The following is a 16,069-nucleotide window of genomic DNA, read 5'->3' as shown; positions in this document are numbered from 1 at the left end:
GTGAATACTCCAACACTGGACGTTTTCAAGAAGAGTCTGGACATAATTTTGTCTGGAATGGTTTAGGGTTTCTTGCTTGAGCAGGAGGTTGGACTAGAAGACCTCCAAGGTCCCTTCCAACTTCATTATTCTGTTATTCATTCCCCCGGGCCTTCAGTTGATGTGCCCATAATATTCTTTTACATGACATTCTTGTATGAAAGCAGAGAAATTGGAAATATGCCAATGAACTGGTTACTGTGGCAGTGAAGCTGCCCCCACCATTGAGAAACATCCTAAATCTTCCAAGATAAATGTGATGCAACATGTCCCATCATCAACCATCAAATATTCTCTAAAAAGGTAAAGGTTCCCCTCGCAAATATGTGCTAGTCATTCCCGACTCTAGGGGGCGGTGCTCATCTCCGTTTCAAAGCCGAAGAGCCAGCGCTGTCCGAAGACGTCTCCGTGGTCATGTGGCCGGCATGACTCAATGCCAAAGGCACATGGAAGGCTGTTTCCTTCCCACCAAAGGTGGTCCCTATTTTTCTACTTGCATTTTTTACCTGCTTTCAAACTGCTAGGTTGGCAGAAGCTGGGAGCGGGAGCTCACCCCGTTACGCAGCGCTGGGGATTCGAACTGCCGACCTTTCGATTGACAAGCTCAGCGTCTCTTACCCACTAAGCCACCGCATCCCTTTAAATATTCTCTAGGTTCTACAGGAAAGCCTATGACTTTAGGGAATGAGAAGGAATTGTTGGGAAAGATCCTAATTCCTAAGGAATCCTAAGGATCCTAAGGACCGTGTACTATTATTAAGAATCAAACAAAGGTATTTGTACAGATTGTACAGATTAACAGAGTTAGAAGGGACCTTGTAGGTCATCTAGTTCAACCCCCCACCCAAGCAGGAGACTACACCATTTCTGACAGATGGCAGTCCAGTCTCTTCTTGAAAGTCTCCAGTGATGAAGCTCCCACAACTTCTGAAGGCAACTTCTGTTCCACGGATTGACTGTTCTCACTGTCAGAAAATTTCTCCTTATTTTTAGGTTGAAACTCTCCTTGATCAGTTTCCATCTGTTATTCCTTGTCTGGCCTGGATGGTTTTGATCCTGGATGGATTCGGAGACAACGATTATGGAGATCCATGGTAGATAGAAATCCATTGTAGGCTTTCTGGGAGTTAAATAAAATAACAAATTGTTAACAGAGGGTTTTGAAGTTTAATTTCACTATTGGATTATCTGTTAACTATCTTTTTTTTTTAATATACAGCAAGATAAATGGCAGGTCAGTTGGGTTGCAGATAGATTGATAGGAGTTTCGAAATTGTGGGACTGTTTTGCAAGGGGAGGAACCTATTATTACTGTAATGCTATCTACCATTATTCAACAAAGGGGAATAATATTTTCATCGGTGCTTTTGCCTTTTGTTAATGCACAATTTTTTGCTTTGTCTAGTTTTGTTTTGGTTTTGTAGTTTGTTTTCTTTCTTGTTTTGAACTTTGTATTTTAAATTTCTGAATAAAATCAAAATTATGGGGGGTGGGAAAGAAACCCATCAAGCACAGGTAGCCCTCAACTTACGGCAACAACTGAGCCCAAAATTGATGTTGCTAAGTGAGAAAACAAATTTCTCACTTGGCAACACTTTTGCCCCATTTTACGACTTCTCTTGCCACGTTTGTTAAGTGAACTGCTGCAATTGTTAAATTAACAACATGGTTGTTAAGTGAATCAGTTTCCTCCTTCGCTTGTCAGAAGGTCGCAAAAGGGGATCGTACGTCTCCGTGGACACAGCAACCGTCATAAATGTGAGTTGTCAAGCATCCAAATGTAAATCACCTGACCATGGGGATGCTGCAATGGATGGTCATAAATGTGAAAAACAGTCATAAGTCACTTTTTCAGGGCCATTGTAACCTCGAACGGTCACTAAGAGAACTGTTGTATGTCGAGGACTAGTTTATTCTGGAGAACTGAACCTGAAGTATTGCCAATCCTCTTGTTTGCTCAGTTTAAATCTTTCTATTCTTTCTAATCTTCTAGACCGGGGTATCCAACCTTGGCAACTTTAAGACCTTTGGACTTCAACTCCCAGAATTCCTCAACCAGCCATGCCAGCAATTTACTTCTACTGTGCCCCACTTCTAATTCAACCCACACTCCCAGCCGCAGCACTTCCAGCTCCACCGTCTGTTTCTTAGCTGTTCTAAAATCTGGGCCAGGCTTTGTTCTGTTTCTGTATGGCAGGGTAAACATTGGCCCCATTCATTACCATGGTCACTCCCCAAAAACAGGGCTAGCCAACATCCTGCCTCGTTTCCAACTCTCCAAGGCTCTGCTGCATTGCAATTCAGCAATAGTGTCCAACGGGATGGCTCTGAATCCTTCATAGCTGAGCAGAAGCGGGGTTCACTTACCTTCCCTACCGGTTTGCAAATGTGAACTGCATTTGGAGTGCTCACGCATTAATATCTGGACGGGTAGACAGAGCCTCCCTCAGTAACCACTACCGGTTCGCCCGAACTGGACATAACTGGCTGAATCCCACCTCTGTAGCTGAGGCTGTCCTAGATCCTTCCTCCTGTCAATCCTGGAGCCATCTTTGAATGTCTTCAGGGTTGCCACAGCAAGGCTGGCTGGAGCTGTGCGAAAGGGAGTGGGGAGTAGAGATACCTGAAGGGAATATGTAGCCAAAATAACATTCTTTCTTCTGGGAACCAAGGACACTCTCCCCAGCACTTGGAGGGGCATGGATGGGAGGCATTCAGGATGGAGAGAGAGACCTGATTGGAGCATGTGATTGTTGTGTGTGATGTGGGGGGTGTATTTGGATTTTGAACTGAGTGGGGAAAACCCGGGGGACTTCAGATTCAGGTTTTCACTAGCTGTGCTAATATGACATGCCTAATAGATCTGTACTTTGAAGAACCCTGCCTTGGAGTTTTGATTTCATATGGGCTGTTACTTAGAACCCTGACACCTCCTCTGTAAGATGCAAATGTTCAGTCAGTACAGACACCCCACTAGCACTTAGACTTACATACCGCTTGATAGTGCTTTAGAGCCCTCTCTAAGTGGTTTACACTGAGCTATGGTGGTGCAGTGGTTAGAATGCAGTACTGCAGGCTAATTTTGCTGACTGCCAGCAGTTCGGCAGTTCGATTCTCACCGGCTCAAGGTTGACTCAGCCTTCCATCCTTCTGAGGTCAGTCAAATGAGGACCCAGATTGTTGGGGGCAAGAGGTTGACTCTGTAAACCACTTAGAGAGGGCTGTAAAAAGTACTGTGAAGCAATATAGAACTGTAAGTGCTATTGCTATTGCTGCAGAGTCAATCTATTGCCCCCAACAATCTGGGTCCTCATTTGACCCACCTCAGGAGGATGGAAGGATGAGTCAACCTTGAACCGGTCAGGATCGAACCCTTGGCAGTGAGTAGTGAGCTAGCCTGCAATACTGTGCCTATACAGCTCACACACCCAGTTTCCGGTCTATTTTTTTCATTTTTGTTTTGAAACGCATGTTGAGAGATGCTGATTGTGGACAAGGCCAGTTTTGTTAACTAAGAAGACAGACAACACAGTTATTTGAGGGGTCCTTGGTCTTTCTGAGTTTGGTTTGTTTTCTTGCAGATGTTTCATTACCCAGACAAAGTAACATCACCATCCTAGTTTGGAAAATGAAACATCTGCAGGAAAACAACCAAGCTCAGAGAGTACCAAAGACCTGTCATTTCAACTCTGAGTTACAACTATTCTCAATAAAGGAGAATATTTGTAGCTCAGGGTTGAAATGAGGGGCCCTTGGTGGTCTCTGAGCTCGGTTGTTTTCTTGCAGCAGTCCTTATTAGCACTGATGATGTTATCTAGTTAAGGTAATGAAACCTCTGCAAGGAAACAAGCAAGCTCAGAGAGCACCAAGGAGCCCCAAAATATTCTCCTTTATTGGCACACGGTTATTTATTTTCAGATCACAGAAACAGCAGGATCCAAGCTGCCAATTCCATGACATCATGACATCAGCCTGGTAAACAAGAGGTAAGATAGCAATTTGCAGAGGCGGGGCTGATGTCATGGAATTGGATGAATATATATATATATTTATATATATATATTTCCAGATGCACCCAGAGCCTTTGCACTCTGTGGACGAAAACACTGTTTTTGTGAAAAAGAGGCACATTTTGTAACCAAATGAAAACTGGAGAAAATTATCCCAAATCTTCCAGAGGTCAGGTCATCCAGCTCCTACCTGGCCCAGCTCCTACCTGGTCAACTTTCAGAGGTGTGGACTACAAATACCACAATTCTCAGCAATGGCTGGGCAAGTTATGGAATTTCGGGCGCTGGTTTGCACAATTTTCCAGATTGGGAATGGATTTACTTTTATTTTTTTCAATTATTTTATGTTTTCAATCAAAGCTTCTCATGCAACATTGGACCTATCAAACGATCTACCTCATGCAATATTGGACCTATCAGACGAAGATAGCAATAGAAATGGCACTTAGATTTATATACCACTTCACAGTGCTTTTACAGCCCCCTCTAAGCAGTTTACGGGGTTAGCATATTGTCCCCAGCAATCTGGGTCCTCATTTTACCCAACTCGGAAGAATGGAAGGCTGAGTCAACCTTGAGCCTGGTGAGACTCAATCTGCCAAACTGCTGGCAATTGGCAGCCAGCAGAAGTAGCCTGCAGTGCTGCACTGTTTTTTATTTTATTTATTTATTTATTTATAATTTAATTTCTATACCGCCCTTCTCCCGAAGGACTGAGGGCGGTTTACAGCCATATTAAAAACACCAAATACAAATAACAATTTTAAAAGCGAATTAAAACCAAATAGGCCAGATCAACTAAAACGGTCAAAGACTGACATAAAACCCATTTAAAATTTCAATTAAAATTATACTTAGGCTAGTCCCGCACGATGAAATAATAAAGTCTTCAGTTCACGTTTGAAGGTCCGGAGGTCGGGGAGTTGGCGTAACCCCGGAGGCAGCTCATTCCAAAGAGCCGGTGCTGCCACAGAGAAGGCCCTCCCCCTGGGGGCCACCAACTGACATTGTTTGGTCGACAGCACCCTGAGGAGGCCCACTCTGTGGGAGCGCACAGGTCGTTGGGAGGCTATCGGTGGCAGAAGGCGGTCTCGTAAATAACCCGGTCCTAAGCCATGGAGCGCTTTAAAGGTGGTAACCAACACCTTGAATTGCACCCGGAAGGCTACCGGCAGCCAGTGTAGGCTGCACAGGATAGGTGTTATATGGGAGCAACGCGGTGCCCCCTCTATCACCCGCGCAGCCGCATTCTGGACTAGCTGGAGCCTCCTGGTGCTCTTCAAGGGGAGCCCCATATAGAGAGCATTGCAATAGTCCAGGCGGGAAGTAACCAGGGCGTGAGTGACCGTGAGTAAGGAGTCCCGGTCAAGGAAGGGGCGCAACTGGCGAATCAGGTGAACCTGATAAAATGCTCCCCTGGCGACGGCCGTCTAACCACTGCACTATCTCAGCTCATAGATCCCATCAAGCACACCCAGAAACAACCGCCCAGAAGCCATTCTGGGTTACCGCCTCATAGTTAAAACTCAGAAATAACATCTAAGAGTGACAGTCTTCCCTGAACGAGAGCCTTCATTCTGTATTTGCTCACTCCTTCCAATCCTTGCATCTTCTCATCAGCAACGTCAGAAAAAAGGACAAGGCCTGCGAGAGACTTAAAGGCTGATCTGGTTTCCAGATCTGCAGTAGCAAAACTGGAGCTTTTGGGATCCTATTTGAGACCTGCTTCAAAACCCTGTGTTGTACCAACAAGATCCTTCTTGCCAAAGAGAAAGTTGATAACCAGAATAAGAATAGAGCTGGAAGGGACCTTGGAGGTCTTCTAATCCAGCCTCCTGCTCCAGGAGATCCTATACCATTTCAGACAAGTGACTGTCCAGTCTCTTTTCTTAAAAACCTCCAATGATGAAGCACCCACAACGTCTGAAGGCAAGCCGTTCCAAGGGTTGATTGTCCTCACAAACTTTAGGAAGTTTCTCCTCAATCACAGGTTGCTTCTAACTATATCCATAGTGTTCCCTAAAACCCAAGGTTTAAGCTGTATAATTTGCATCCTACCGGATTCAAAGAAGGTCTATCAGATCTTTTATTAAAGGACTGACCTTCGGTCAGTAGCAAAAGAGCAAATGATCTTAATCCGCCGGGCTGTGTTTCATGGAATCACGAGACTGCAAATTTGATTTAAAGTTGAATCTTTGCCCAGCTGAGCAGATTCCAATCCTTGGCAGTTGTGAACCTCTCTCCACACCTTCCATCCCTTGAAGAAAAAAAATTTTTTTTATTGTAGCCGTGGAGTCCCCAAGTCGTAAACTTCCCATTGGAAATATTTTTGAAGAGCCAGGATATACCCTAACCTTGCCAACACTCTAGATAAGAATCATTTTCATTTTGCGGCTATGGAAAACTGCATTTGAACTTTTCCTTCTCTCTCTCTCTCTCTCTCTCTCTCTCTCTCTCTCTCTCTCTCTCTCTCTCTCTCTCTCTCTCTCTCTCTCATGCTTTTAAACCTAACCACACCCTCTTCCTCCAGAACGGAACACTATAATTTCAAACATCCCTGCTTTGCTTTTGAAACTGGAAACTAGTTAGCAAACAAGAGCTTGGCAAGAGCTTCTCCGTGTGCCTTCTGGGCGGGGTTCTCTGTTATATAAACCCTAACAGATTTGCAAGCAGAGCAACTGGTCCCAGGCTCCATTTGGAAACTGAGAATCTACTGCTGAGCAGACAGCCAGACATCACGCAACGGACAGAAAACATGTTTAAATTTAATCTTTCAGAGGAAACATCCAAGATAGGCATCACTGCACAGGACACAGGTAAATAGACTCTGATCCTTCTCTTGTCATTCTGGAATCTTTTAAATGCCCTCGTTCATATCTAGTCTTTCTGGGTGGAGAATTCGCTTCCAACCTCAACATGGTGTTGGTGTCCACATCTAGCTGGCTTTGGCTGATCTGGAGAATGGATAAACTTGGGTAGTACAGGATGGGAGGCCACCAAAGAGTTGAGAGTTGCAAGCCAGATTGGGAAGCTACAAATACCTCCCAGAAAAAGACAGTGGCCAGCCTTGTGTAGCACGGCCAAGAAAAATAAACAAATGCCTCAAGTCATCAGGTCTTGAGGTCAAGGGAGTTTTTTTCCCCCAGTGTCTAAGTTGGAGTGTGCAAGTTAGTGTTAAAGGATAGAAAAATGTTTATTTCCATGGTGCAAAAAATAAGTTTGCTTGGAGAAAGGACTCAGTAGGAGAACACTTCCTTGGCAAGCCAAAGGTTCCTGATACATCCAGTAAAAGGAATGTGAATTAGACCTGGGAAACCTTTCCTTGTTTGCATCTTTGGGGAGACTCAGATAATGCCAGAAAATGCGACATGCTTGCCAAACAGTTTAATTTAAATAGATAAAGCGGTAGGTTATATAGTTTTCCCTGCTGATTTTTTCATACAGCTAGATTCAAAATATTGAGACGCAGTGGCTCCGGGGCTAGGACGTTGAGCTTGTCGATCGAAAGGTCAGCAGTTCAGCGGTTCGAATCCCTAGTGCTGCCGTGTAATGGAATGAGCTCCCGTTACTTGTCCCAGCTTCTGCCAACCTAGCAGTTTCGAAAGCACGTAAAAATGCAAGTAGAAAAAATAGGGACCAACTTTGGTGGAAAGGTAACAGCGTTCCGTGTGCCTTTGGCGTTGAGTCATGCCGGCCACATGACCACGGAGACGTCTTCGGACAGCACTGGCTCTTCGGCTTTGAAACGGAGATGAGCACCGCCCCCTAGAGTTGGGAACGACTAGCACCTATGTGCGAGGGGAACCTTTACCTTTACCTAGATTCAAAATGTGGAGCATTCCTTCCTTCCTTCCTCTTTTTCCTTGGGATCTTTTGTTTCTTCATCATTGATTTCTTCCTCCTTGTGGCATCTTGGGATTGGAGAGAAGTGAAAAAGAGTAGAAAAAAAATAAGGGGCTCTGCACGGAATCATTTTATAAGCCTGGTCTTTTATGTGAGAATTTAGAGGGGGGAGGAGTAAAAAAAAATCTGCCTTTTCCCCTCAAACTTTTTTGGGGGAGGTTGGTGTGATGTGGGGTGGGTTGTTACATAACATGAGTACCCATTTCAGATGCTGAGGACGCCATGCCCATGTAGGTTTCATAAATAAAATTCAGAGCACAAACATGTGGATTGAATAGAAACCCAAGAAGTATTTTAACGAAGAATTTCTTGTTTATTAGAAACTGAGAATGTTTGGTTTTCATCTTTATCCTCCCAGAACTGTGTCACCCTGAGGCATTATCTTGCCTTTTACTCTCTCTCTTTTTTTAAAAAGGTGTAGTTCAGAAAGTTGAAAGACACACACACACACACAACATTCTGTAGCTTTCCACTCAAGTCCTGTCAAGTCACAAGCTGTTATTTTAAACTTCTCCAAAGAGTAATAATTATATACATTTATATACATTTACCAACTGACCAGAAATCAAGGTGACTTATAGAATTCCCAAAGCGGCAAATTTTACTTCTGGGAGACAAAAATCAGAAAGAATTAAGTAGAGCCTTTTAAAAACTAATAAATCTTACTATAAGGCCCAAGCTGGTCTCGGATTCCTTGTTTTTGACTTTCACTGACTAATGCAACTTTCCCAGAGTTCAGTGATGACTGAAGACAAGATTAGCCCTCATAAACATGGATTTTTGGCACAAGGAGTCCACCAATTATATTTTCTTAAAACACACAGCGTTCTCATAGTTTTTTCCCCCTTCTGCTTAAGAGTTCATTCTGAGCCTCTAACACAGGGCTCCTCAAACTTTTTAAACAGGGGGCCAATTCATGGTCCCTCAGACTGTTGGGGGGGTCGGACCAGTTGGGTCAGCATAGCTAGGTGGTCATGTGACTAATTGAGCAGTCCATTAAACAATGCACACAAATTAAACTTTAATTTGTTTTGCTCCTGGGAGTGTTTTATTTGCTTTTGTTTGCATGTTGCACTTTTGGCTGACTTTTCTTTTTACTAGATCATTTTTTAAGTTGTTTAGGAGTCTAGTGATCCACTTCAGGAAACTCAGTTTTGCAGCAATTCTTCTTACCCCAAGGAGCTAACAATTAATCTCTCTCTCTCCCTCTCTCTCTCTCTCTCTCTCTCTCTCTCTCTCTCTCTCTCTCTTGCGGGGCCTCCACACACCCAGTTTTGGGCTGGTGGAGTGCTACTGGAGGCCGTGGAGGCCAAAAATGGAGCACGCGGAGGCCTCCACGCGCTCGTTTTTTGGCCTCCTCCACATCCACAAGCACTCTGCTGGCCAAAAACATTGGCCTTACCTTCCAGTTCCCGCCAATGGGGCCGAAAGGTGGGGGTCAGAGGGTGGGTGGGGTGATATGAGCGGGGCAGCCTCATGCACAGGCCAGATTAATGGCTTCGATGGGCCATATCCGGCCCGTGGGCCAAAGTTTGAGGACCCCTGCATGTGTTCACCTAACTCTTTTTTTGGAGAATTTCTGCGAAGCTATGCATGATGGAAAATCTGCAATTTCTCAGTTGTCCTATGCTATATCTATTTTCCTGATCTATTTCTTTTTTAAAAAATTAATGACAATTTTATGCCAGAAAAGCAATGGTGGGTAGAATGCAGTACTGCAGGCTAACTCACCTCTCACTCCAGCAGTTCAATTCTCACCGGCTCAAGGTTGACTTATCCTTCCATCCTTCTGAGGTCAGTAAAAGGAGGATCCAGATTGTTGGACAATCATGCGGCACAGCTGTGACCCTCAGAATCTTTTTTTTACTTTTTTAAAGCATTTTTTTACTACCGGTTGGCGTGAATAGGTAGTAAAAAATACTTTAAAAGGTAAAAAAAAAATGCCCACTCCCACACAGTCACATGATCCCACCAAGCCACACCCACCAAGCCACGCCCACAGAACCGATAGCAAAAAAAATGCATTTCATCACTGCCTAAAAGTTAACTGTAAATAATCTTTGGAAGTTGGTGTTAAGACCAGGATCACTCCAGAAGCTTCAGTTGACTTGGAATGACCTATAGAGTTTGGGTTGACCCCAGAATTAACCCTGGAGGATTTATTTGACCCCTGAATGACCTCTGGAAGCTTGAGTTGACTGCCAAAGAGCCCTAAAGTTAACCCTAACTAATGCTTGGAAGCTGGTGTTGAGACCAGGATCCCTCTAGAACACAGGTGTCAAACTCGTGGCGTCACTTTGCCATCACATGATGTAGCACAATGTTTTCCTCCTTCGCCAAGCTGGGGTTGGCATGTCTGTACATGACGCATCCAGACCATGGGCTGTCAGTTTGACATCCCTGCTCTAGAAGTTTCAGTTGACCTGACATAATCTCTAGAGGCTTGGGTTGACCCCCAATGAATCCTGGAGGTTTGATTGACCTCGGAATGACCTCTGAAGGCTTGAGTTGGCCACTAAAGAGCTCTAGAAGTTGACCCCAACTCATGCATAGCAGCTGGTTTTCAGGTGATAGCAGATCTATGATTATGTCTTCCTGACATAATGGCAGATATCTACTGAGCAAATAGAGGAGATCAACCCTGACTGCTCTTTATAAGCCAGATCCTGAAGATGAAACTCAAATACTTTGGCCCCCTAATGAGAAGGAAGGACTCCCTGGAGAAGAGCCTAATGCTGGGAAAGATTGAGGACAAAAGAAGAAGGGAACAACAGAGAACAAGGTGGCTGGATGGAGTCACTGAAGCAGTAGGTGTGAGCTTAAATGGACTCCAGAGGATGGTAGAAGAAAGAAGGCCTGGAGGAACATTGTCCATGGGATCGCGATGGGTTGGACATGACTTCACAACTAACAACAACAACTGAGCAAAACAGTCAAACCTGAATCAAGAACCTTGGAGGAAATTTCTGCACTTGAGGATTACGGAGCAACCGAAGATCTTACAGGGAACTTTTAGTTTGCAACTCTTGTGACGGAGGACTTGTCATAGGAAATCTTGATCCCTTATGTTCCTCCCTGGTTGACCTAGCTGAGTTCAGAATCTAAACATAGTTGGGCCTGTGGCTGACATTTGATGTAATTCCAAACTATCCCAGAGATGAAGTCAAGGAAGGCATCTCGGAAGAACAGAACTGCAAAGTGCTTTCTTCAATAAAAAATATAGGGGTGTCAAACTCAAGGCCCGGGGCCCAGGTATGGCCCGCGGGGTACTTAGGACTGGCGCATGGGGCCACCCTGGAAACAGCAAAGGACGGGTCTGCAATGCTTCCGCCAGTGAAAACGGGCTCCAAAGGTCCGTTTTCGGCTGCCACCGTCTCCTGCAACCCTCTGCCAGTGAAAACGAAGTTCCGTTTTCACTGGCAGAGGGTGGCAGGAGGCAGTGGCAGCCGAAAATGGAGCTTGGGAGCCTGTTTCGTTAGCAGAGTGCTCAGGCCACCACAGGTACCCCCACAGCTCGCCACGCCCACCCCGGCACCCCGAGGTCAAACATAACCCTGACGTGGCCCTCAAAAAATCAAGTTGGCTTTAGAGAGTTGGCTTTTTAAAGTGTGGGTTTTAGTGCCACTCTAAAAATTCTTCTGCAAAGTTCCTTGAAAATTTCACCCAGTTACACAATAGAACTTAGCATTTCCAACCTTCCCGGTCAAAACCAGACAGATCAAAAAAAAAATGGTATGCACAAAGCATAACTCTTTTTGAGAAAAATTGTAGAGAATGAGAGAATGTAGATACCTAATAATTTATTCCTATCACTGAGGAATGTTTTTGTGCTAAACAGGCCCCGCTAAATAGTATTGTTCTTACTGTACATGCTAGTTTGGCTATTATTATTTTAAAATGTAAAATGAACTGTTTTTTGGCAACTGGTGTATTTAATTTATGACTGTGACAGTAATTTATGCTACTGTTTATGATTGCAGTTAATTCAGCAGGGCAGGCTGTGCAGCAGGTTCTCGATCAGGTGACAGAAACTGGTCAGAAAGGTAAGACAGACAGTTTATATTAAGTTAGGAGCAGCACCTTCTCTCTTACAATAAAAGAAAATGCTACGTTTGTTTCCAACTTGGAGAAGTTTGCCTCCTGTACAGACTAGGGAAGTCAGGTTTGATTTTGCTTGTAATAAACTTGTTTTCAGTTAGCCTAGACCAATGTTGGCGAACCTTTTCGGCACAGAGTCCCAAAACGGCAGTGCGCGCGCACACACATGGGGGAGCGCTGGAAATTGGAAGAGCAGCTTTCCAGCGCACATGCCCATGCCGGGAAGCTGAGCTTCCAGTTTTCAGCATGCGCATGCGCATTGGTCATCTGATCTTCTGGCTCTTGGTGCGCATGCGCATATGAAGACCAGCTGGCCGGTGCAAAACTGGAAGCTTAGCTTCCCGGTGTGCGCATGCGCGCCAGGTAGCTACCTTTACAGTTTCTGGAGCTCCAGTGTGCGCGAAGATGCACGCTGGAACCCAGAAGAGCAACAGGCAACAGCTAGCGTGCCCGGAGAGATGGCTTTATATGCCACTTCCGGCACCCGTGTCATAGGTTCGCCATCATTGGCCTATACTAGGGGTCTGCAAACTTGGCTCTTTTAAGACTTGTGGACTTCAACTCCCAGAGTTCCTCTGGGAGTTGAAGTCCACAAGTCTTAAAAGAGCCAAGTTTGCAGACCCCTGGCCTATACCAAAGAACAGAAAATTCTTCAAATCAAGAAATTTTATTCTTGAAGGAGAGAGTCAGGTTTTTTAAAAAAATCAAATGCACTTTATTAGGCAGATTTTTATACTAGGCTCCTCCTGCCACCGATTGATCTTGGTTGATCTCAAAGAGTTAAGCAGGTTCAGGTTTGGTTAAGACTTGGATGGGAAACCCATCTCAGCATTATGTGTGAGACTGAGAAGACAAAATAATTTTACCGACGAAGAAATAGCAAATCACTTCCGGGTCAGTGCCAACTTAAGTTATAATGGCAGGGTTACCAAGAGCAAACTTGATTAATAGTGATCTTAATTTTTAAGGAGCCTCAAGTTGGTAAATTATCCTAGAAACTATCAATACTCAGAGGCAATGGAAGATTACTTTAACAGTAACAGAGTTGGAAGGGACCTTGGAGGTTATCTAATCCAACCCCCTACTCATGCAGGAGACCTGTACTAGGGTTTCAAACTGCCGAACTGGAGACCTTTCTTATCGACGAGCTTAGTGTCTTAGCCACTGAGCCACCTAGTCAGGCTACATTGCATGCATACTTGATTATGAATAGGATGAAGTAGGGTTCAGGGATGAAATCATTGAGAAGTCATAGAAAATAAAATCCAACAATGATAGGAGTCATCTATTTTCAAAAAATGTAGAAATTGAACCATTGACAAATTGGTTTGGTCTGGTCAGTGTTTAATTATTTAGGACTTTTTTTTTTTAAAAAAAAACTCATTTTGAACAAATCAGAGTTATACTCAGGGAAATGCCAAATTCTGTCATTAGGGAGTTTTCTGTTAAGAAAGGGTTGAATGGGATGGTATATCTCTTGATAAGTATAATTTGTTAAGTGAACTGGATCACATTGATCATGGAACCTTAGCAATTATCAGCAGTGTCCTATGATTACATGGTTTGGGTCAGATTATAACAGGGGTGTCAAACTCGATTTCATTGAGGGCTGCATCAGGGTTGGGGAGGGGCAGGAGGCGTGGCAAGCTCGACATCACTTGTGTCAGGGGCACCTGTGGTGGCTCGAGAGCTCTGCCAGCGAAAACAGGCTCCCGAGCTCAGTTTTTGGCTGTGACAGCCTCCTGCAATCCTCTGCCAGCGAAAACAGAGCTCGGGAGACTTGCATACAGCCCTCCTGAGCTCTATTTTTACTGGCAGAGGCACTGCAGGCCAGTCCTTCAGTGTTTCCAGGGAGGCCCCGTGGGCCAAATCTAAGAACCCTGTGGGCTTGATCCGGCTTGCGGGTCTTGAGTTTGATACCCCTGGATTATAATATAAAAGAAAAGACTCTGGGCATCTACACTTTGAAGAGAGATAATTTATGACAGATTTCAGGAAATGTCAATTTTGCTATATCCCCGGGGAAGCAAAGTTGTATATTAAGAGACCCTTAACTGTCTCGTGATTTCCCTTTTTTAAAAAAGTTATTGATGACACCTGCAAAACAGTGCAAGATACTGGCGAAAAAGCCGTGCAAAATGTCACCGGTCAGATAACGGCGTGGGGAAAAAGCTTCGGCGAGAGCGAAGAGAAGAAAAAGGAAGAAAAGAAGAACGTTTCAACCTAAATGGGCTGGTCTTCCTTTTGGTTTGCCTGGCGCATTTGAAACGATCCAACTATCTTTTTATGCATCGGAAATTATCTTCCCATGGCTACCCTACTAGAGGTACTTTACACCTTCATTGAAGGTTAAATTATATATTGCGTAAATTTTGTTGCCGTATCAAACATTAAAAAATTTGTTTCAAAGTGAATTGGTGACGACTTGTTTCTGATCATTGCTTTCCGTGATTATATCCTGCAGAGTGAAAAGACTAAATCGTACAATGAACAGCTAAGGCAATTATGCTTCACCCTTAAACCTTTTGGTAGGATTAGGGGTGACAGGATAGCTCTCTTCCAGTATTTGAGGGGGTCAAATACTGTCACAGAGAAGAGGGCGGTCAACCAGTGGTGGGCTGCTGTCGGTTCGGACTGGTTCAGGCGAACTGGTAGTTACGACGATCAGTTGGCCCCGCCCACCCGTCCTTGCGCTATCCTGTCCTATATTTCCTTCTTTCTGGCTCAGCTTATTCGCATGGCACAGCTGATTTTCAGGCCTCTGCTGTTCTATTTACTGGAGGCTGCCTTAAGCCGTAAGCAGCTGAGCTTCAAATTGCTGTATTTTGAATGCTGCGCGCAAGCGCGTTAGGTGCTTGTGTGCACGATCACCGAACCAGTTGTTAAACTGGTTGCAGCCCACCACTGGGGTCAACCTATTCTCCAAAGCACTTGAGGGCAGGACAAGAAGTAATGGGTGGAAGATAGATTCAACATAGAACTAAGGGAGGAATTTCCCGACAGAACGAATCCAATCAATGGAACGGCTTGCCTTCTGGAGTTGTGGATGCTCCATCAGTGGATGTTTTCAAGAAGAGGTTGGACAACCGTTTTTCCAGGGTGGAATAAGATCCCCTGCCTTGGATTAGAAGATCTCTGAAGTCCCTTCCAGCCCTATGATACTATGATATCAGGAAACTAAGAGGACACTGGCTTCTCAAAGCTTCCAGTGGAGGAGTGTGAACAGAGAAAATCTCAGTTGCACATTTAAACCTTGCACATGTGTGTGCATCGTAGGGTGACCCAGGCTTTATCGGCACTTATCTAAAATACGTATCTAGACAAGGAATTTGCATTTTTAAACATATAGGGTACTTTTTCACTGACAGTGAAATGTTCATGTGAAAGACTGAGGTGAAATTTCTTTTCAAGATTCTCCGAATGTTTGCTACCAACTACCGAATTCAAAAGTAAAAGCTTATCGATCAAAAAGAATTGGAATTTTATGCAGGAAGAATCCCAAGAGATGGAGAAAAAAGGTAGGTTTTAGAAGAAGGGAGGGGAGGACTTGTGCAACGAACTTGCATTTTTAACTAACTTGGAATTTTTTGAAAGAAAAAAATCTCAAGGAAGTTGACACTTCAGGTGTCTTCGCTTCAAAATGAAACATCCGAATGGAAGTTTTTAAGATCTCTAAATAGTTAGGGCTAACTGAAATACCAGCAGTCACTTTTCCTACTTCTCTGAATGGCCATCGTTGTAAGAATTGGCAAGAATTTAGAGCAACTTTAAGTTTTGGGTAAATTTGGGTACATTTCATTACCCGAACCAGGTAATATCACCATTGCTGAAGGTACATTTTACCCAGTGCTGCCTTCTAGCACTGATGATGTTACCTAGTTGGGTACGTCTGCAAGAAAACAACCAAGCTCAGAGAGCACCAAGGACCTTTATTTCAAACCTGAGCCACAAATATTCTCCTTTATCAATTCCCATGAATGCCAGGGCTGGAATGATCTCCACATCAGGGGAAGCAAGCA

General features: G+C 44.2%; 1 protein-coding gene across 1 annotated transcript; it reads left to right on the top strand.

Annotated features, from left to right (window-relative positions):
- The first annotated feature begins 6,642 nt into the window (after positions 1–6,642).
- On the top strand, positions 6,643–14,464 carry ADIRF (adipogenesis regulatory factor). Its single transcript, XM_058188778.1, has 3 exons — positions 6,643–6,865; positions 11,933–11,995; positions 14,135–14,464. The coding sequence occupies exons 1-3, from the start codon at positions 6,805–6,807 to the stop codon at positions 14,275–14,277; spliced, it is 267 nt and encodes an 88-aa protein (XP_058044761.1). The 5' UTR covers positions 6,643–6,804; the 3' UTR covers positions 14,278–14,464.
- Positions 14,465–16,069: the final 1,605 nt, after the last annotated feature.

Source organism: Ahaetulla prasina, chromosome 6 (genome assembly GCF_028640845.1).
Source record: "Ahaetulla prasina isolate Xishuangbanna chromosome 6, ASM2864084v1, whole genome shotgun sequence".
In the NCBI taxonomy this organism is placed as follows: domain Eukaryota; kingdom Metazoa; phylum Chordata; class Lepidosauria; order Squamata; family Colubridae; genus Ahaetulla; species Ahaetulla prasina.
Note: the sequence above shows the minus strand (reverse complement) of the source record. Positions and strands in the feature narration are given on the sequence as shown.

Coding starts and splice junctions, on each gene's coding strand:
- ADIRF (XM_058188778.1), top strand. CDS start 6,805: ATGTTTAAATTTAATCTTTCAGAGGAAACATCCAAGATAGGCATCACT. Junction 6,866..11,932: donor CATCACTGCACAGGACACAG/GTAAATAGACTC, acceptor TTATGATTGCAG/TTAATTCAGCAGGGCAGGCT. Junction 11,996..14,134: donor GACAGAAACTGGTCAGAAAG/GTAAGACAGACA, acceptor TTTTTAAAAAAG/TTATTGATGACACCTGCAAA.